Below are 23,044 nucleotides of genomic sequence, written 5' to 3' on the forward strand. Positions count from 1 at the left end.
TTGCTGGAAGAACTCCAATGGCCAAACAGTACCCGTCCACCATCAGACTCATTAACAATAAACTCAACCAGGGACTCATTTAAGAACTCTTACTTTTGCACTTTGTTTTTTCTCCCTCCCTTCTCTGAAGAATTAGTTTGTTTACATTTTTATTTCCGAATCAGAATTTATTCTCATGATCAAGTCATGAAATTTGTTGTTTTGTGGCAACATCATGGTGCAAACGTTCATATTATAACCATCTTGCGCCATTATAATTTTTTTTTTAAAGTAAAATAATGGTGCATGAAAAGTAAGGCAATGTCTTTGGATCATTGATTATTCAGGAATCTGATGACAGCAGGTAAGAAGCTGTCCTTGTGCCATTGAGTGTTCATCTTTAGGCTCCTGTACCTTTTTCCCCAATGATAGCAGAGTGAAGAGGACATGGCCTGGGTGGTGGGTTTTTTTGAGGATAGAGGCTGCTTTTTTTAAGACATCACCCCGTGTAAATGTCCTCGATGGAGTTAAGTCTGGTGCCTGTGATGTTGCAGGATGAGTTAACAACCTTCTGGAATTTATTCTTGTTCTGAGAGCTGGTGCCTCCATGCCAGGCAGTAATGCAATCAGCCAGAATGCTCTCCACGGTACACCTGTAGAAGTTTACAAGAGTCTTCAGTGACATACCAAATCTCCTAAGACCTCTCAAAGTATAGTCGCTCGCGAGCCTTATTTGTGGTTGCATCAATGTGGAGGCTCCAGGAAATATTGACACCCAGGAATTTGAAGTTCTTGACCCTCTCCATTACTGACTGCTCAATGAGGACTGGGTCGTGTTCCCCTGACTTCCACCTGAAGTTCACAATCATCCCTTTGGTTTTGCTGATATTGAGCGCAAGGTTGTTGTCGTTACACCACTCAACGAGCTGATCCATCTCCCTCCTGTACATTTCCTCATTGCTGTTCGTGATTCTGCCGACAACTGTGGTGTCATCAGCAAACTTGTAGATGGCATTAGAATTGTGCCTGGCCACACAATCATGGTGTATGATGAGTAGAGCAGTGGGTTAAGCACGCATCTTTGGAGTCTGACTGTGTTGATAATCAGTGAGGAGGAGATGTTGTTTCCAATTTGTACTGACTGTGGTCTTTTGATGAGAAAGTCAAGTATCCAGTTGCAGAGTGGGGTACAGAAGCCTAGAGTTTGTAGCTTCTTGACCAGCACTGAAGGATTAATAGTATTGAAGGCCAAGCTGCAGTCATTGAAAAGCAGCCATATGTATGAATTGCTGTTTTCAAGGTGATCCAGAGCTGAGTGGAGAGCCAGTGACATTGCATCTGCTGTGGAGCGATTGTGATGTTAGGGGAACTGCAGTGGGTCCAGATCTTTGCTTAGGAACATGTTAATTCTGGCCATGACCAGCCTGTCAAGGCATTTCATCACAGTAAAAGTTAGTGTTCCTGGGTGGTAGTTGTTGAGGCAGGTCACACTACTCTTCTTGGGTCTGGGATGGGTCTTTTGAAGCCGGTGGAATCTCTGACGGCAGCAATGAGAGGTTGAAAATGTCCGTGAGCACTGCGGTTAGTTGGTTGGTGCAGATTTTCAATACCCTGCCAGTTGCACCATCGGGGCCTGGCGCCTTGTTTACATGTGTACGTTGTGTACAGTGGGGTTTCTTTTTTTTTTTGCACTGTAATTCTGCTTCATCTGGAGGAAAATCTCACGGTTACATATGACGTCACGTATGTACTGACAATAAATTTGAAACCTGAATCGGAGTTGCTGAAGAAAGAAATCAGTTGGCATTTTAGATTGAATTATAAATTGCACAGTAATGCTTGAATTAATAAATATGGTGTATAGCTTGTTTCGTAGTTGTAATTTCATAATTGTGTGAGAGCTGTTGGATATCGCCATACATTTAATCTGTCATAATATGCTGTGCAGAATTGTTCATGTGCATTCCCTGGTTTCATAGATGAACAGAGTTCTCATTGTGATTGTACTGCTTTTTCTTTAAATTGCTACTGATATGGTTGAAAGTATTTCATGAAATGAAATACAAAGTAGGAGAGAAAATAGAATACAAAACATAATAGCACATTACGATCTTCTGACCTATGCAAATCCTTCCCTCCCCCTTTATCTTATGTCCATAATGATTAAACAAAAAAAATGCACCACAGATGAATCCATGCTATAAATAAATCTCTGCAGATTATTTTTTATCTTGTTTTCAACTTTTTTTTTTTAAGTACAGTAATCATTTGCTTGATACCGACAAATGTGGGAAGATAGAGGACTGAAGTCACAGGCTTGCAGGCTGATGAAATGGTGGTCAGCTCTTTTTTTCAGTTAGATATTGTGAAGAACGTGGTGTGTAGTTAAGCAAGTTTCAAAGAAAATGAGAAGCTGAGGCAGAATGAGGCCTTCTGATCACCAAGAATAAGGCTGATCTGATCTTGGCCTCAACTCCACTCATATCTGTTTCTTGGAACTGTTGACTTGAATTGTCTTTGCCTTAAATAATTTAGTAATTCAACAACTGCTCTCTGGGGTGTGAATTCCAAAAGATTTATGACTCCTAGAAATGAAATGTTTCATCCTTGTTGTAAATAAATGTTCTGAATATGTTTTGGTACTCAGTTTCCTGGAGAACAGGGAAAATTCTCTCAAACTCTACCAACTTAAGTCCTCTCAGAATCTTTCAGTAAGATTATAGAATTAGATAGGTTCTCCTGATGTTCTGTATTTTGTATGTTTGTTGATTGTTAAATATATTTAAAATGATAAATAAATTATTAAAAATATACAGAATTATTGAATGATTGTAATATGGAAGAGAACATTTGGCTCAATAAGTTCTTAATACCTCTGAAAGACCAGTCCAGAGAGTCTCAGACCCTGGTCTTCAACATGGAGCAAACAAATTCTTTCGAATTCCCTTTTGAAATTAATCTGTATTCCCACTGTGAAAGCCATGGTAGCTTTGGTGAGGGTGCAGAAATGGTTCCCCAGGATGTTCCCTGGATTGGAGTGAATTAACTATATGGAGGTATTAGGCAAGCTTGGATTTTTTTTTCTCTCTGCTGAGAATCAGAGGGTAGTGACCTGATAAAAATGTATAAAATTATGAGAGGCACAAAAGAAGTTGTTTTTCCAGGATGGCAATGTCAAATACTAGAGTAAGACCAAACACAATTAGGGGCTTGTTTTGCTGAGCACTTTCACCTTGTCTGCCTCAGGATCAAAGGATTTCCCAGTGGACAGCCACTTTAATTCCACTTTCCATTCTCGTAAAGACATGATTGCCCATGGTCTATTGAACTGCCAGGTTGAAGTTGCATGCAAATTGGTGGGACAGCAGCTTGTATTCCATCTTGTCATTTTCATTCCAGATGGCATCAGCATCAACCTCCAATTTCTGGTAATCTTTCCCCCCCCCTCCCCAACCTGTCATATTTTCTCAAAACCTACAACCTTGCTTTCCCTCCTAGCCTTGTTCCTCTTTTCTTTCTCCTTTCCCAGCCTCTTCATCTGTTCATCATCTTTCCTCCAGGTGTCCACTACCATCTCTCCTTTCCTCCTGTCAGAATGCACTATCCTTGATCCCTTCCTTTCACCTAGCTTTTTTCCCCTCTTCCCTCCCCCTCCCCAATTGTATTCCTCTATCAACTGCAGGTTTTGCTCCCCCACCCTCCCCAACCCTTCTATTTGGGTTTCTGTCCACTTCTTGTTATTCCTGATGAAGACTTATGGTGTATTGCTTTCCATGGCTGATGCCTGACCCGTTGAACATTTTGTGCATTGGTTCAGTCTTCCAGCAACTGCACTCTTGTTTACCAGAGGGGACAAGTTTTAGGTGATAAGGAGAAAGTTGGGGCTGATAGCATTTGATTTCTGGTGCCAGGGCCTGGCTTACCAGAATGTTGAACAGTAACATTTCCTGACCTTTCTGAAGAGTGTCTGAAAGCATGAAGGATCAAGTTTGTGAGGGTACCAAGATGGGATTTGTGTATTCCAATGGTCCTGGAACGCTCAATAATTCCCACTTAAGTCGCTCACACTACTGTTTTACACTATTACTCATGTTTAACATTAACAGTGAATTAATTTGGTTTCATGTTGACTAATGTGTTGCAACCTTGTTTTTGCTTTTCTATTCAGCAATTTCCTCAATATGGTGGTGCACCAGGAGGTCCTGGTGGTGCAGGATTTCCAGGAGCTGGCGGTGCAGGGTACCCAGGAGCTCCTGGAGCTGGAGGCTATGGACAATTCCCAGGCCAACAGCAGGATCCACTTTATGGATACTTTGCTGCAGTGGCTGGTCAGGTAATATCTCTTCTGTTAAGTGCACTGCTTACTAAAGTAAATGGTACAAATGGAAGTACATTCACTCACATTATTTGAAATAAGACTTGCATGCTTTTGAAAGCATCCCTAAATTGTGTAAACCATTGACCTCACATCTTTTTAAAAACTAGAACACTACATGTGTTATTAAGGCAATCTGATCCATGTACCTTTCTTGAAAAGATTATAGAACAATACAGCATAGTACAGGCCTTTCGGCTCTCAATGTTGTACCGACCCATATATTCCTTCCACACAAAAAATACTATGCCCCCCCCCCCACCCCATAACCCTCTTTTTTTTTTCATCCATGTGTCTGTGTAAGAGTCTATTAAATGCCCCTAATGTTGCAGCCTCCACCACCACCCCTGGCAAGGCATTCCAGGCACCCACAATTCTGTGTATTTTTTTTAAACTCGCCCCTGATGTCTCCCCGAAATTTCCCTCCCTTTGTACTTGTGTTCTCTGGTGTTTGCTGATCCTGCCCTGGGAAATAGGTGCTGGCTGTCTGCGTATGCCTCTCATAATTTTGTAAACCTCTATTAAGTCTCCTCTCATCCTTCTATGCTCCAAAGTGAAAAGTCCCAGCTCTGCTAACCTTGCCTCATAAGACTTGTTTCCCAATCAACACCCTGATAAATTTCCTCTGCACCTTCTCCATAGCTTCCACATCCTTCCTTTAATGAGGTGACCAGAAAGGAACACAGTACTCTAGGTGTGGTCTTACCAGAGATTTGTCGAGTTGCAACATGACCTATCTACTCCTGAATTCAATCCCTCTATTAATAAATACCAGCATCCTATAGGCTTTCTTAACTATCTTATCAACCTGTGAGACGACCATGAGGGATGTATGGATTTGCACTCCAAGTTCCCGCTGTTCATCCACACTTTTTAAGTAACCATTAACCTTGTACTCAGCCTTTTGGTTTGTCCTTCCAAAATGCATCACCTTGCACTTCTCCAGATTAATATCTATCTGCCACTTTGCTGCTCAACTCTGCGTACTGTCTATATTCTCTAGTAACCTGTATTAGAATCATTAGAAATTTAGAGCATGGAGGGGAGGATGTTGGGTTCATTGCTGTTCTGCTGGAAAAAATGCAAGACATTTTGGAAAATCTCACTTCCAAACTTTCTCTGTGTAGATCACAGAATACAGCATATCAAATTGAGATGCTGGATGTGAGACTATAAAAGTACAAGAAGAAAATGGTAAATTTATTTGGTTAATACCTTTTAATCCAGTCATCTTTATTTGCAGTGAAAAGAAGAAAACTACCCTGGGTTCACATAAATGAAAAATAAATAGTGCAATTTAACGATGCATTGACTTTGACCTTCAGAGAAAATAATAGGATCCATGATTCATATCTGCATGCCCCCAATGGACCAACTCAGGAAATGGGAAAGAAGCTACTGATTGTTTAATTATAATTTTTTAAACTTTCAGATTCAGAAATATTTCTTGGTTATTAGAACAGTGCAAATGATTCTCTGTTAGTTAAATCAGAGGAATGGGAGTGGCAGGAGAACCAGGTGGTTCTCTCATCAGGTGTGTGAAAGTTACTGGGCATTTTGAGAGCAATGGGCAGTTGGTGAGAGTTGATGATAATTTTTTTAAGTAGAAAGTTGTAGAAATGGACAGTTATATATGTAACTGTACAGGCAAGACTAAATTAGAAGGCATATTTGTGTGGGTTGGAGCAAATGTTGCAATTCCCAATGGGAATTTATTTTTAATTTTTGATGTATGAGAAGTCTAATTTGGAGATGCAGAGAGTTCTTGTGCACATGGGGTTGTGAAGGGATTTGTAAGCAAAGGTTAGAATGTTACGACCGAGATGTGTTCGTAATGGATTTGTTGTGGTCAATGAATACAGAGATGGGGAAGCACAACAAAGAGAAATGTATTGGATGCTAATTTTTGAATGAGAAGTTCAAAAATGTGACTTTAAGCTGCCAGGCTTTGAAGCAATGAACCTGGAGGTAGTATGGACAACGCACCAGGTCAAATACCGTACTTTATATCACAAAGGTACAGAACCAACGTTTCAGGCCTGAGCCCTTCATCAAGGTATCTTTATCTTTGCTATATAAAATACCTGTATGCTGTTTGACCTGAATTTCCCCAGCATTGTGTTTTTACTTTGATCATGGCGTCTGCAGACTTCTGTGTTTAATTGGAGGTAGAAATAGGTGGTATTGGAATCTCAGTCCCAGTTCTGACAGGAAACTGATGGTGAACAGATGTGTTTGGATTTGTGTGGAATGAAGGATGAAGAGAATTGAGTGGAGGTGCAGCTGATGGCTGGGGGAAAGAATTGATGCCTGGGACTGAAGACATGCGTGAATCTTTTAATATTGGCAGAAATTTGTGCAATAGGACAGACACTTCAGGATTCCCAAATGAAGATGGAGCTTGAAAGTGCATGGACTTTGCATCATTCCAAATCTGTTCTGCAGATTTGTTGATGGCAATGGCTAGCAAGTCCACTTATTTCCTTGTGGTTTGGGCTTGTGGTCAGTGCAATTTTGAGTAAAAATAGTTTCCTGTATGGTGGTTTATGATGAAATTCACCCAGCAGTCAAAATCTGTGTTGCTTGGACAGGGAGTCCCCGGGTTACGACCGAGATTTGTTCCTATATCTGTCTTTAAGTTGAATTTGTAGATAAGGGAACAGGAACATAAGGTTCTTATTTAGCATCAGTCAGTCAAATGTTTGTCTTAGTACTGTTTTAAAAAAAAAATTAAACAGTTCGTTTAGATAGGAAAAAATATCATGATTAAAAGTTAACACAATCTCGACCCATCGATATCTTGCATATCAAACGGAAGGGGCATTGGTGAGGTAACATTATGTACATACGCGAATTGAGGGCACAATTTGTTCGTAAGTACAAGTTGCCTGCAAGTCGATGTTCGTAACCCAGGGACTCTCTGTAAACAATTTTTCCATTATGTTACTATGTTTTATCGTTGTTGTGGAGACTGAAACTGATAAATTAGTAAAAGATCTTTATTTCACACAACAAACAGGCATTCTGTTTGGAGACTCTCTCAGTAGAATCCTCAAACACAAGTACTTCAAATTTTTCTAATTCTAAGAACAAGTTATAACACCAGGTGATTCAATACAAATCCAATAACTACAGTGGTTTAACAAATGGTTCCTTTGAATTACGCATTTGCAAAGGAAGCACTCCAACGAACAAGACACCTCTGAATGTTCGGACACTTTTGTTGGGACACAGTAATTTTCACGGTTGGTTTAAAAGCTTCTAAAGTCAGAAAGAATCCAGTCACCCAAAAGCATTATTGTGATGGCTGTCTTCGGGTATATGGACATTTAATTATTGTTAGATAAAACTAATGGGCTCATGACCATGTTTGATGTGATAAATGACAAAACGAATTCTTGTCTGGCAACTTCCTTGATTTTGGTTGCAAAAGAGCAAAGTAACTGAACTAAAGGTGTCTAAAACCTGGTTTGATGTAAACCAATTAACACAGTCCCATTGTCGTACGCTAAGTAGATCGCCCTTCTGTGGCCAGCAGCCTGAATTCTGTGGACAGTACAGTTTGTTACAAAGCTGTCATTTTAATTTCAAAATTGATTACTGCTTGAAATATGCATTAGAACACACAATGATGAACACTGGTTCATAATGCCTTGAATATCTATGTAATTCCTTAACTCTTAAATCATTAACACATTGTTTTTCTGATGTACTTGATCAACCTGTGACTGCATTATGAATTTGTGTTCAATGGACTATACCCTCTACTGTAGTTTTTCTTTGTTGCTTCTTCAGGACAATAATTTTGTCTTGAATAAAGGATATTAAATTCAGTTTGTGTGCTCTCCTGATGTATTAAACTTCTGTCAGCAAATCCTGTGCCAACCATCGTCATTTTTGCATCCTGATCTGTCATTTTAACTTTTAAGGATGGTCATATAGATGCTGAAGAACTTCAGAGATGTCTTACTCAATCTGGCATCAGTGGAAGCTACAAACGTGAGTTGTAATTGTTTATGAAATGCACTGATAAGATGAAACTTACAATGCATTTGATGTAATTACGAGCATGCAGTTGTACAGTTGGTAAGAAAAATAAATAGGGTGCATTGAGGTCAGTGTTTCATCTATAGTACTGATTTGGTATATATTGTATTTAGTCCTGTTCCTTGGCAACTGTGGCTGTTTGGTCAGAAACGTGCTAAGCTAAGACTCCATTACACTATGAGGCATTAAACAGAGGCCTTGTGTGCTGTTGTAATGCATTCTGCTAGCAAAAGAAAATCTAACACTATAAAATGAAAAGCTTTTTTTTTTTTGCAAATGGCCTAACAATTTTGTATTTACTGTAGTTTAAATTTGGGATGCCAACTTGCTATGTAACCCAAGTCTCATTTGTCATCTTACTTTGTGACAACTCATCTGAGACAGGAAGAGTTGAACAACTGATCAGGGATGACTTTAGCTTGTATGTTGCTTGATTTCGCGTGATAAAATTGAACATGGGAACAGGCCTACATGTCGGCATTGAACATGATGCCAAAGTGAATCTAAAACTCAGCTGCTTGCATGTGATCCATATCTCTCTATTCCCTGCACATTTGTATGTCTCTCTAGAAGCCTCTAGAATCAGTTGTTTTCAAACTGCCCCCACCCCAACTAATATTCCTTCTTAAGCAATCCCTATGCCATAAGTTCTCTCTGATTAGTCAGGGATTACTTAAGGTGGTATGCGAGTGGAAAGAAAAAGTTTGAAAAAACACTGCTTTCATCATATCTAATTGACTCGTTATGTGGACGGTTTCATAACTCCGAAGGAATGGGCCAATGACAATTTTTCTCAGCAAAATATTTCAGTAACAATTTGGTCTAGAGCAGGGGTTCTCAACCTTCCCTTCCCACTCATAGACCACCTGAAGCAATCCCTAACTAATCACAAAGCACATGGCTTAGGGATTAATTGAGGCAGAATGTGAATTTAGGGGTGCAGTTTGAAAACCACTGCTCTAGATGGTATCTGCTTCATCCATGATTCCCGAAAGCCTATTCCATGCACCTGTTATTCTTTAGGTTTTTTTTTGTCCCATTACACTTCCATCCCTCATCTTAAAGTGCATAACTGCTAATATGTTCAGTTTTGGTTTTATGAAAATGGCACACTTTTACATAGCATGTATTGACTTGTAACCCAAGGTCCCTTTGTTCTTCAATGTTCAGCATGGTACTGTCATTTGCTACATTTATCTTAACTTTATTTGATCTTCCAAAATATTTCATTTCATGCCTGTTGGGATTCAATTCCATCTTCCAATGCTCCATTCAATTTTTTTAATATATAGCTGATCAGTAATGTGCTGCAGCCTAAAACAGTCCTACAACGCCATAGCTGCCCAGTGCAAGAAAGTGATGAATTTGTAAAATAAATTACTAATTGACTAATTACTAATATGATCATTAAATCTAGTACTGAAGGATACATAATCTGTATTGCAGAAGATCATTTCAAAAGGTTTCAATTTTATGTGGTGTTGTAAACTATGTTTTTGTTCTACAGCATTCAGCTTGGAGACTTGCAAAATAATGATTTCCATGTTAGATGTATCCTTTCATTACAACAATTTTATTAATGGCAGAGTATTATAAAATGTACATGAAAAGAATTGATTTTCCATGCATTTTGAATTTGATATTATGGCATTAATGCATCAGGCTAACTGCAATGGTTCAAATGTAGAAGGATGGAAGAAGAAATGGAATGCTGAAGCTACAATGCATTGTATTGTTGGCCCATATACTACAGTAGTAACATTTTAGTAGCTAAATAGTCTGAAGGGGGTGTATCACAAGGACATACAGTCAGGCTCTTATTGGCATGTTGACAAACAATGCTTGTGTGCCAACTAAAAGTCCATTTTTATTGTGGATTTAAAATTCCAAGTTTTTGTTTCAACTTGCATTTTTTGAGTAAAATCCAGATTGAAATAAATGGAGAGAAGTGATTGTGAAAATTATCTAAATATTTAAAACCTTGTTTATTTGAAGGATACTTTAACTCACAAAGAAAGATTGTTTTTAGAGTTTGACGTTAGAATCCAAGTTCGCTCTTGATGAAAACTGTGTGAAATAAAGGAATCTAAGTTGTCACTCTGGCCACACAAAGAAACCTTGATAGGATTACACCTGAACCAGGGCAGAAGAGAGCACACCTGGATCACGAGCCATGACTTAAAGAAGATTGACAGCACCTTTTTTTTGGATGTTTGGCAAAGTGGGAGGAATAAAGGACTGCAATTTCTGAACTTGCTAGCATGCAATTGTGAAATCAGTGGAGCTCATTCAACACAATGAAATGACAATGTACTGTGTTACTGTTGATCTCTTGATCCAAGGGAGATGGCAATGACCTTCACAGGATGTGCCCACCACAATATTGGAGCACAAACCAAGGCAGTGATGTGCAAGGTCATGCAATTGTGATCAAAACTGCAGCTCTCATTTCATCTGAGGAGAGTGGTTTGAAACAAAACTGTTCAGAAAGGGCAGAACAGTTAACACATTGCTATTACAGTGCCAGCAACCTAAGATTGATTTCGGCACTGTCTGTGAGGAGTTTGTACATTCTCCCCATATCTGCATGGGTTTCTTCCCACCATTCCAAACATACGGGGGTTGTAGGTCAATTGGGTATAATTGGACGGGATAAGCTTGTGGGCCGAAAGGGCCTGTCACCATGCTGTATGTTTACATTTATGATAAATTCACACGAGAGAAGACCAGCCAGTTGCTGAGGTGTGCACCATTTTGGCACCAGTGCACAATGTGTATCATGAGACCAAAAAATCCAAAATCCCAAGCACTTGAGTGAAAATGCGTACTAAATTTTGCAGGAATATTTCACTTTAAGCTTAATTGATACACTTGCATGGCAACAACCTATTGATAGGGTAATTACTGATGATCCATTGAAAAAGGGGAGTTTGATGGTGCAGCTCCTGATGTTACTGCCTCATTTTCCCCAGGTTCAATCCTAACCTCTGGTGCTGTCTGAGGGGTGTTTACATATTGTCGACATGACTCTATTTCTGCTGGGTGTTGTGTTTTCCTGTCATATTCTAAACATACTGGTAGGTTAATGGGCCACTGTAGACTACTTGATGTCAGTGGCAAAAGCATCATAAGGGCATATGAGAAAGAGTAAGTTCCCAGCACTACAAGGCAATAAGGAGGGAAATGTAATTGATGGGTGTGCCCTGCTGGGAGTGCAGAAGATGGCACTCTGTATTTTGATAACCGTAATTTACTCAGTTTGTAGATGTAAATGCTCCATAACATGTATGTTTTTGAAGTCAAATGTAATCATGTATAATCATGTCTGACATGGTCACCTTTTGACCAGGATTGGATTATTAGAATTGGATCCTGTTGAGTTCTTCACAGTTGGACTGCGTGGCTGCTTTGCTGTCTCACAGACTCAATTTGAAGTTACTACTTCAAAACATATTCATTGACCTGTAACATCTTGTAGTCAGATGTTTACTTCAGAATTTATATAGTTAAAAATAGTCAGTAATTATTTTGTTCCTTAATGTACATTGCCAGCGAGATATGTCTGCCACCATGGGCTTTAGCGAGTTCAAAGAACTCTGGACAGTGCTAAGTAGCTGGCGGCAGAACTTTGCTGCTTTTGACAGGGACCGGAGTGGAACAGTGGAACCCCAGGAGCTACAGCAAGCTATTGCTGCCATGGGTAAGTCATTGATTTGATTTATTTATTTGTTAGTTGGATAATTTCTCCACTAACTTTCACGTTGTCACAATAATTGTTTCTTTGTACTAAAACAATGGAATATTTAAAATCTTCTTGGCCACTCAGTTTATGATCATCTATATTATAATCCAGTTTCTGTATGATAGTGATCTCAAGTACAATATTATCACGTGGCAGCAGTTTGCTGAATGGAGAATAAGAAAGTCTGGGGTCCTTGTAACTTGATGAGTTTGCAGTACAATATGCAATTTTGATCAACTAATTGTACACTAATTGGCCTCACTGACTTGCTTCAGTAAAGGAAATCTGTCCCAGTCTGCACATAATTTGTTTCCCTTATTTAATAAAGGAATAATAAAGGGGGCAGTTCAACAGGTGAATTCCCAAGAGTGCCCAAGGAGAGTAGAGTGAGCTTCCTCGATGACTATGGCCCAGTAGCAATCATATCTACTGTGATGAAATACTTTGAGATGTTGGTCATGGCCAGAGTTAACATGTACCCAAGTAAAGATATGGACCCATTGCAATTCGCCTACCGTCACAATTGCTCCACAGTCGATGCAATATCACTGGATCTTCACTCGGCTGTGGATCACCTCAACAACAACATCACATATTCTTCATAGACTGCAGCTCAGCCTTCAATGCTATTATTCCCTCCATGCTGGTCAACAACCTCCAAAACCTAGGCCTCTGTAACTGGATCCTTGACTTCCTCATTGGAAGACCACAGTCAGTGTGAATTGGAAACAACGGCTCCTCCTCACTGATGATCAACACAGGCTCATCTGAAGGATGCATGCTTAGCCCACTGCTCTACTCACTCTACACCCATGACTGTGTGGCTAGGTACCATTCAAATGCCATCTACAAATTTGCTATTGACTTCATGGTTGTTGGCAGAATCATAGGAATCTTACAAGAAGGAGATAAATCAACTAGTTGAGTGGTGACACAAAACCTTGCACTCAACATGGGCCAAACCAAGGAGCTGAATATAGTGTATCTGCCACAGTCGAGGGTGGACCCAGGTGTGGTTGTGGCTTTGGACACAAGGAAGGCTTTTGCACACTGGAGTGGGGCTTTCTGTTCAAAGTACTGGAAAAACTTGGATTAGGACAACCATTTATTAATTGGGTAAAACGCTCTAGCATAAACCCCAAGCTGTCTCCAGTGTTCCTGCTGGGTAGATCCAGTAGGCAGAGTTGCCCACAGTCCCCAGTGTTGTTTATACTAGCTATTAAACCAGTAGCCATCCAAAGGGATCCAGAAATAAAGGGATTCAAGGTAGCCCAGGAGGAGCACAAAATAAATTTATTTGCGGATGATGTGCTAGTATATTTGACCCAAGGGGATAACTGGCCAGGCTGAAGACCACACTGGAAGATTATGGCAAGGTCTCTGGGTATAAGATAAATTTGGATAAAAGTGAAATGCCCTTGGCAAAGGGGGGATTACAGACATTACCAACAAGGGAGCCAGTTTAAATGGGCACAAGAGAGCATTAAATTTTTGGGGATAAAAGCAGATAAGAATTTGAGTAATTTATATAAACTCAATTATCTCCCTTTGCTCCGGAAGATTGAGGAGGATTTGGATAGATGGAAAACCCTGCCTATAACTTTGATGGGCAGAGTTAACTGTGTTAAAATGAAGGTGATGCCAAGACTGCAATATCTATTTCAATCATTGCCCATTCCTTTGTTCCAGGGCTTCTTTAAGATGTTCATGGATGTGTCAGAAAGTTCCTTTGGAATTGTAAAGTGGCTAGAATCTCCATGGAAAAGTTGACTTGGGATTATAAACTGGAGGGTTTGAATTGCCAAATTTCAAAAAATATTATTGGGTGGCCCAGGTGAGGTTTATCACCTCACTCTTTGAGGGAGGGGGTCCCTCTCATGGGCACAAATTGGACTACATGCAGTAGGTGAAAAGATAGCAGGAGAGTTTCTGTATAAATGGGACACTAAATTAATTCCTAAGAAAACAGATAACTCCATACTAAAGCATGTACTTCAGACATGGCAAAGAATAAATCAATGTATTGACTGAAGGTGGGGATATCTCCCCAAGTGCCCTCGACTCAGAACAACTTAATACCCATGACTTTGAACAATAAGATCTTGGACACCTGGTGTCAGAAAGGGGTCAAGTGTATTGAGGATTGTTACAAGCGAAGGTAGCTCATGACATTCGAGCAATTGAGAAATAAATATTATTTATCTAATAGATCATTCTTCTGCTATCTGCAACTAAGATCATTTTTAAGAGACAAATTTGGACCATCTATGACCCTGTCTGTGTGTGGTGACATGGAGATTCTAATTTGGAGGAGGAATGTGTGTAAGTTTATCTCTATAATGTATTTCATATTCCAATGTGAGGGCCCAAAGCCGAGCTTACACAGGTCAAGGGAAAGGTGGGAGTTGGACTTCGGCACAACAATTTATAAGTGGTGCTGGTCAGACCTGTGACTGGACAACAGTTACTAATGCCAGGTACAGGTTGGTGCAATACAATTTCCTGCATCAACAGTACCTCACACCACAAAAATTACATAAATCCAAACCAGAAATTTCATTAATTTGTTTTAGGTGTGGAGATTGGAACCTTAACCTAGCTGTATGCAAAGGTAAGATCCTTCTAGGAGAACCTGAAAAAAAAATACAAAAATGGATTTCCACAGAATCTGAAATTGTACCTTCTGGGACACATTATGGACATGGGTTTTAAACTGTCTAGGTTCCAAATTCAGTCTGTGAAAGTCACCTTGTCAGTAACCAGGAAATGTATAACAGTCACGTGGAAATCAACTCCCAACTAACTATTGCACGATGGAATATGGAAATGCAGAGTTGTATTCCCCTGGAGAATATCACATACAATTTAAGGAGGAAATATGACACATTCATAGGACACATTCCCTTGACTTGTGTAAGCCCGGCTTTGGGCCCTCACATTGGAATATGAAATACATTATAGAGATAAACTTACACACATTCCCCCTCCAAATTAGAATCTCCATGTCACCACACACAGACAGGGTCATAGATGGTCCAAATTTGTCTCTTAAAAATGATCTTAGTTGCAGATAGCATAAGAATGATCTATTAGAGTGTGGCAACTTTATCTGAAACACATGGGTACACAGAATTTCACCCTTTTGGAATAAAGGAAATGAAACAATCCATCCCAGCAGCTAAACTATTGGGATCAAAGAAGTGGGACTTGGCCCAGATGACGTGCATTTTTTTTGTCCCTTACCCCCTTTTTATTTAAGTAGCTGGGAGGGGTGGGGTTTCAGTTTTTCACAGGGGTCATTGACCTCACCAGTATTTGTTTTTTTTTGTATTTGTATAATTTCTATAACTTTATTCTTGGTTTTATTGGGGCATAAGAGGGTAGGGAGGGGGAAAACAGACTCTGAATGTTATACACAAGTGTTGAAATAAAGTTTATTGTTGTCTGAATCTGAGTCTTTGGAAATCAAAAATAAAATATTCAAAAAAAAATTCAAGATGTTGATTGTAGACTTCAGGAGGAGTTCATGAGAACACGAACCACCCCTCATCAAAGGGGTCAGCAGAGGAGAGGGACAAGAACTTCAAATTCCTGGGTGACCTCATCTCTACAGGATCTGCTCTGGGTTCCTCCATGTTGATGCAATCACGATGAAGGCTTGCCAACAATGTGAGGAGTTTGAGGAGATTTGGTATGTCACCAAAGACTCAAAAATGTCTACTGAGAGCATTCACTATCTGGTATGGAGATGCCAATGCACAGGACAGGAAAAAACTCTAGAGAGTTGTTAACTTAGCCAGAGACATCACAGGCACCAGACTTCACTCCACTGAGGACATCTACAAGAGATCAGTGCCTTAAGAAAGCAGCCTCTATCCTCCAGGGCCCCACTACCCATGCCATGCCCTCTTCAGTCTGCTACCATCAGGAAAAAGGTACAGGAGCCTGAAGATGAGCACTCAGCAGCAGAAGGACAGCTTCTTCCCCTCTGACATCCGTTTTCTGAATGGTCAGTGAACCACAGACACTATCTCACTTTCTCCTATTGTGCAACATTTTATTTTTGAAATGTAATTTATAGCAATATTTGAACTGTGATGCTAATGTAAAACAACAAATTTTGTGATATGATCATGGCAATGAACTCTGGTTCCTGGGATGAGTGGATGGTTCTTAATTATCACCAACATGAGTGGTGCTGTAGGTAGAGACCCTGCTTTATACACCAGAACTTTGGGTCCAGTCTTGACCTTGGGTGCTGTCTGTCTGGAGTTTGCATGCGACCACATGAATTTCTCCTTGTGCTGATGTAGGTTAATTGGCAACCCCTTGAGTGTCTGGATGAGTGGTAGAATCATATGTTGAGATTTAAGAAGTGGGGAGAATTGAAAAAAAAACAAGTGCTATTAATATCCTTCCTTTGGCTCGGCTTCGCGGACGAAGATTTATGGAGGGGTATATTCACGTCTGCTGCAGGCTCGTTGGTGACTGACAAGCACGGTTGCAAGGGAAAATTGGTTGGTTGGGGTTGGGTGTTGGGTTTTTCCTCCTTTGTCTTTTGTCAGTGAGGTGGGCTCTGCGGTCTTCTTCAAAGGAGGTTGCTGCCCGCCAAACTGTGAAGCGCCAAGATTCACGGTTGGAGGCGGGATCAACCCACTGGCGGTGGTCAATGTGGCAGGCACCAAGACATTTCTTTAAGCAGTCCTTGTACCTCTTTGGTGCACCTCTGTCTCGGTGGCCAGTGGAGAGCTCGCCTTAGAACACAATCTTGGGAAGGCGATGGTCCTCCATTCTGAAGACGTGACCTACCCAGCGCAGTTGGGTCTTCAGCAGCATGGATTCGATGCTTGCAGACTCTGCCAGTTCGAGTACTTCGATGTTGGTGATGAAGTCATTCCAATGAATGTTGAGGATGGAGCGGAGATGGCGCTGATGGAAACGTTCTAGGAGCCGTAGGTGATGCCGATAGAGGACCCATGATTCGGAGCCGAACAGGAGCATGGGTATGACAACGGCTCTGTACACGCTGATCTTTGTGTGTTACTTCAGGTGGTTGTTTTTCAAGACTCTTTTGTGTAGTCTTCCAAAGGCGCTATTTGCCTTGGCGAGTGTTGACTATCTCTTTGTCGATCCTTGCATCAGATGAAATGGTCCAGCCGAGGTAGGTAAACTGGTTGACCGTTTTGAGTTCAGTGTGCCTGATGGAGATGTGGTTGGTCATGGTGGGGAGCTGGCTGATGGAGGACCTCAGTTTTCTTCAGCCTGACTTCCAGGCCAAACATTTTGGCAGTTTCTGCAAAACAGGACATCATGCGCTGGAGAGCTGGCTCTGAATGGGCAACTAAAGCGGCATCGTCTGCAAAGAGTAGTTCACGGACAAGTTGCTCTTGTGACTTGGTGTGAGCTTGCAGGCGCCTCAGATTGAAGAGACTGTCATCCATGTGGTACCGGATGTAAACAACGTCTTCATCGTTGAGGTCTTTATTGGCTTGTTTCAGCATCATGCTGAAGAAGATAGTAAAGAGGGTTGGTGCGAGGACGCAGCCTTGCTTCACACTATTGTCAATGGAGAAGGGTTCGGAGAGCTCATTGCTGTATCTGACTCGACCTTGTTGGTTTTCATGCAGTTGGATTACCATGTTGAGGAACTTGGCGGGGGGGTGGGGGCATCCGAGGCGCTCTAGTATTTGCCAAAGCCCTTTCCTGCTCATGGTGTCGAAGCCTTTGGTGAGGTCAACAAAGGTGATGTAGAGTCCTTTGTTTTGTTCTCTGCACTTTTCTTGGAGCTGTCTGAGGGCAAAGACCATGTCAGTAGTTCCTCTGTTTGCGCGAAAGCCGCACTGTGATTCTGGGAGGACATTTTCGGCAACACTAGGTATTAGTGCTATTATATAGTATGAGAGTAAAAGGATGGTTGGTGCTGATATTCGGTTGCTGAGGGGCCTGCTTTTGTGCTGTAACTATGAGTATAATGTTTTACTGGATGAAACAGAATATGATTGGGGAAGAGTCTCTGAAATATTTTTGAATCTAAAATAAGTACTATAATATCCTAAATGCCATCAGCAGTTGCATTTATGGAATCATGGAATGCTAAAAATGGAGCTGTGCAAAAGTTGACTGTAGCTTGAAATTTGTTAATTGTCAAGCTTGTTATTTGTCTAATATTCCAATTTACCATGAAGTATTTAATTATTTTTTCTCTTTCACTTTAAGCCATACCCCTATCAAATTGAATTTGAATTGTCTAGCTCTTGTGTAAACAGTTAAAGCAAATGGTACTGCCTCCAGAACAATTATCCTCAGATGTGCAAAGAAATTATAACATTAGAACGGTTATTTTTTTTCCATTGCATTGACTAGGTTACAGAATATCTCCACAAGGTTTGAATGGAATAGTTAAGAGATATAGCACCCATGGGAAGATTTCATTTGATGATTATGTGGCCTGTTGTGTGAGACTCAGGGCACTGACTGGTATGTATTTCCACCTTTTGTTAATTCCAGTCCTTTGTAGAGCATACTGAATAACTTTGGAGATATCATTCTCCCTAATAAAGAAACCTCTGTATGTTGGATAATTGTTTTATACAAGAGTTTTTGAATTGCTTTTGATTTTGTACAATGGATCAGAAATTGCATTTTTCATTTTCCTGCATTGATGTCACATATTGTTCAGACATTTTAACCCAGTAGCTCTAGTTTTCAGATTTTAGATAATGAAATATGCCAGCTTGATCTCTTTTATGCTGATATTTGTAATTTAAAAAAATACATAAACAGATGCGCAGTACAGCTTTCCCCCTTGTACTTGCCTACCTTATTCATTGTCTGTACCCAACAATGATGCAAAGGCCAAGGAAGGGCACATCATATTCTTTGGTTGGTGCTTTGAATAATGCACTTTTGTTTGAGAAAACTAAAGTGCAAAAAAGGTTGCTTCGTGTTGAGAGGCACATTGCAGAGAACGTGCTTCTAAAGAAAGTGCTGTACATGTTAGATACTGTATCAATAATGTCTGGGATCATGGTTCTCGCATATAGAACATAAGAAATTAGAGCAGGAGTTGGTCATTTGCCCTGACGAGCCTGCTCCACCCTTCAGTAAGATTAAAGTTGGTCTGGCTGTAAACTCGGCTCCATTCATCTTCTTGTTCCCTAACTAACATGTGAAATACATCTTCCTTGTGCATTTTGTGAATTCCATATTTTCTTTGGTATTGATAATTGTAATCTTTGTTTTACATTTTTCTTCATCAGATGCCTTCAGAAGAAGAGACGCTTCTCAGCAAGGAGTTGTTAATTTTGCTTATGATGATGTGAGTGAAGATCATTTCTTTGAAATTTTGCTTTAATTTGAATAACTGAATCCATGCATGAAAACAGTGGGGAAGTAGAACTTGATTTTTAAGCTACAATGCTTATGGTAAAAGTACGGTAATTTTCAGGAAAATAAAAGGAAAGAGATGGAGCACCCATGGGAACTTGCTGAGATGATGCAGTGTATCTTTGAGAACATTTACCTCTTCAACACAAATACATACTAAAGCATACAAAGAGTTATCTGTTGGGCAGATCATGCTAAATTCCTAGTTCGTCCCAGGCCACACTGTATCCAGATACACCTACCAGGAGCCTTGCAAAGTGGAGCAAGCTCTGGTAGACTTGCAATCTTTCAATTTAGAAAAAAAAAAATCTAATATTAAAGGATTAAACCTTTAAATAAAACACAGGGTTAGCAAGCTCATTCAATTGTCTGGGCTGCCTTTCAAACGACAGCTCTCTGTGCTGAAGTCGAATCACAGAAACAAAGTGATCATGACCTTATTAGGGAGCTGATAGCTCACTTGGTGAGTCCAGCAGTGGAGTTAAAACATGTACCAGCATCTAAACTTGAACTTTTAAATCTTTGTTGGACTCAAGTTGGAGATATCCTGAAGCATCAATGGTCTCTGAATGGATAATTTTCTTTAGAACATGCAGCTGTCAGTCAGCAGGATTTGGCTCAGACTTTTATATTTAGTGTTGGTTTATAGTTGTCCTGATTTTTTTTTACAAAATAAATGTCACATTAAAATATTCATCTTAAATTTCAATCAAGTCTGCAAAGTCATTTCCCAAATGTGAGGAAGACTGACAGAAAATTTACCAGTGTGTGTGTGTGTGTGTGTGTGTGTGTGTGTGTGTGTGTGTGTGTGTGTGTGTGTGTGTGTGTGTGTGTGTGTGTGTGTGTATATGTTTTCTTCATACATTACATTCACATGGCAAAAGGGTGAGGTGTCTAATTAAGCACCCTTTATCATATTAAAATAATGAGGCCCAGATCTTGACCATGGCTTGACCAGTATACCTTGCACTTCCAGTAATTATCCACAAGCTGTAGGTTATTGTAGAAACAGAATTTGTTCACTTCAGGAGCTGGGCCTTGGGAGACTATAATGGATGTGTTTGCATCCATTATAGGATGCTGATTCCTAATTGTTTGTGAAGTGTCCTATCATGTTGAATAATTGCCAGGAGTAACCAAATAAATGTTACCATGACAAACTCCAAGTTGTAAATAACAAGAGGATTGATTTAGCATTGAGGGGAGCACTGGGCCTCAATTGTCAGGCTTTGTAGTTCCCTCAAAGCACTGTGGGAGAGAGTGGGCGACTGGAGGGAGAGAGTGGCTGGACCCCCAAACAAATTGAATGAGGGGCGGGTGGTAGTGGCACTCGCCCCCCCCCCCCCCCCCCATGCCTCATTCAATCTGTTCGGGAGCTGTTCTGATCGAACAAAGCCTGATCATCGAGGCACAGTGCTTCCCCGCAAGAGGGGGAAAGAGCTGACGGGCAGGATGGAGTGAGCCTTCTCAGAGGAAGTGAGCGCCGGCAACTCCAGAAAGCACAGGTGAGTAGTTTGAGCGCTTTCCTCCTGAAGCCATCTTGCAAAATGGCGGCACCAAGATGTCATTTTGGACAGCACATAGGATCTAGGGTGGTTTTTGAGGCTTTTGGGGTGGGGAGGGGAAAGGTGGGTCCTATATGCTGTCAAAAACAGTGATTGAAATCAAAGTAAATAGGAGAGGTTATTGATTTTATTGTAGCAAAGATCTCGAATTGGTTTCTCACTGTAATAAACCAATTTATTTTAATAATAGGTGATCTTTGACTATTTCGGATTTGTTCATTTTTTTTTAATGAGACTAAGGGGGTGTTTTTCACTCGTTAAGATCCCAATTCTACTTTAAGGAAGCAACTTAAAGCTTCTCTTCTACCTGAAGTTCTTCACCTAATATATTCTTCACAGTCTTATTCTCCATTTGTTTTGTTTTTTGTGCTATCTTTCGTCAAGTCACTTTGTTGTTTGATCTTTCACTTTATCCCGAATATTGAAATTTGCCAATTTTTCTGGCCCTGTTTGTGAATCAACAACCCTTGCTGGAGTTGTGCATTGAATTGGACTCCTATATTTTTGTCCAAATTGTAATTATGAAGCAGATACCCACACCCAGGCTTGGTCACTTGTATGAGATGCTTGAATGCAGCACAAAAATTAGTGAACATCTTTGTGAGATGGATTATTTTTTTGTTTATTGGCAAATGAGAGGTGAAGGGTTATTTCAATATTTCACCATTTATTTTCCAGTTCATGATGTGCACCATGTGTATTTAGCTGAACCAAGTCTGCAAGAAAATTAAACTTCACAAATGGACCTGACCTCCACTTGAGTGCCCAGTCTAAAAGACAGTCGCCATGTTATGCAATGATATACAGAATATTAAAAAGTGCATGCAAATATAATGTATGTGTAAGCGAATTATATAATGCTGCACCAGGTAACTGCTGTGAAATTGGTTATGTTTTAAGTATGAACATTGAATTTTGTACTGAACTCTGCCAAATAATGCTTGATTTGATATAAACATTTTGCAAGCTTATAAAACTATTAACAAATGTAGATTCCACGATGAAAATAATCCATTAAAAATAATTAAATTGTAAAAATTATGTGTACGTTTTTTTTAAACTTTATTTATAGGATTTAAAATACATACAGAAAATAAAACCAACTCCTTACTAAATACTAATACCCCTACTAATCACCACCCTTCCCCCTACATCCCACCCCAAACTATCCCTATAATAAGAGCCAAAAACATATAACGGTTAATTATCCATTGCTGTGGAGTGTGCCAACCCTTAACATTTTTTTTTTTAAAGCCATTTAAGATCTATCCAAACCCATACATTTCAGATATGGAGTACACATTTTAACAAAAAAAAATTATTATTCTGTAAATTATATGTTGTCTTCTCTAAATTAATAAAAGATCTCAATTCATTATGCCATCTGTGTATATTCAATTCAATATCATTCTTCCATGTAATTGCAATATGTTTCCTAGCTACAGCCAACGCCAGACGAATAAATGCAATTTGAAATTTATCCAAGCTTAAACCCATTGTTAATGTTGTGATCTAACCCATTTAAAAAAAAGTAATGAATCAAGTGTTAATTCAATCTTAAATAAATCTTCCAAAAACTTCATAATTCTTTCCCAAAAGGGTTTAACTTTTTCACAAATCCAGACTGAATGTAAAAAAAAAAGTACCTGTCTGTATTCCACAGCGAAAACACAAATCTGAAGAACTAAAACCATATCTTAACTTCTCAGGAGTTAAATACAGCTGATGCAAAAAATTATAGCTGACTAAACTATATCTTACATTAATTAACTTAGTTACACTGTCTTCACACATAGTCATCCATTCCTCCTGAGATAATAAAATAGATAAATCCTTCTCCCACTTATTCTTCATTTAAGAACTTGGCAATATCCCAAATTTTTCTTTAAGTCTAGTAAAAGAAAGAAAGAAACATACCTGCCTCAAAACAATCCTCCACCAATTTAATAC

The 23,044-nt window shown here is 39.7% G+C and overlaps 1 protein-coding gene across 3 annotated transcripts in view; it reads left to right on the forward strand.

The window, feature by feature from the left end:
• LOC138751705 (sorcin-like) overlaps positions 1 to 22,469 on the forward strand; it is a 56,739-nt gene extending 34,270 nt beyond the window's left edge. For 2 of the 3 annotated variants that reach the window (XM_069914348.1, XM_069914347.1), the window contains 7 exons: positions 4,148 to 4,312; positions 8,284 to 8,353; positions 9,909 to 9,952; positions 11,954 to 12,101; positions 18,507 to 18,620; positions 19,403 to 19,461; positions 21,773 to 22,469. In XM_069914348.1, the coding sequence (XP_069770449.1) occupies positions 4,148 to 4,312; positions 8,284 to 8,353; positions 9,909 to 9,952; positions 11,954 to 12,101; positions 18,507 to 18,620; positions 19,403 to 19,461; positions 21,773 to 21,799 (627 nt within the window). In that variant the 3' untranslated portion in view covers positions 21,800 to 22,469. Of the gene's footprint in view, positions 1 to 2,296; positions 2,315 to 4,147; positions 4,313 to 8,283; positions 8,354 to 9,908; positions 9,953 to 11,953; positions 12,102 to 18,506; positions 18,621 to 19,402; positions 19,462 to 21,772 lie in introns of those variants that run through there. The other variant, XM_069914349.1, reaches the window with a different exon arrangement.
• The last annotated feature ends 575 nt before the right edge of the window (positions 22,470 to 23,044 follow it).

This window comes from Narcine bancroftii, chromosome 1 (genome assembly GCF_036971445.1).
Source record: "Narcine bancroftii isolate sNarBan1 chromosome 1, sNarBan1.hap1, whole genome shotgun sequence".
NCBI lineage: Eukaryota > Metazoa > Chordata > Chondrichthyes > Torpediniformes > Narcinidae > Narcine > Narcine bancroftii.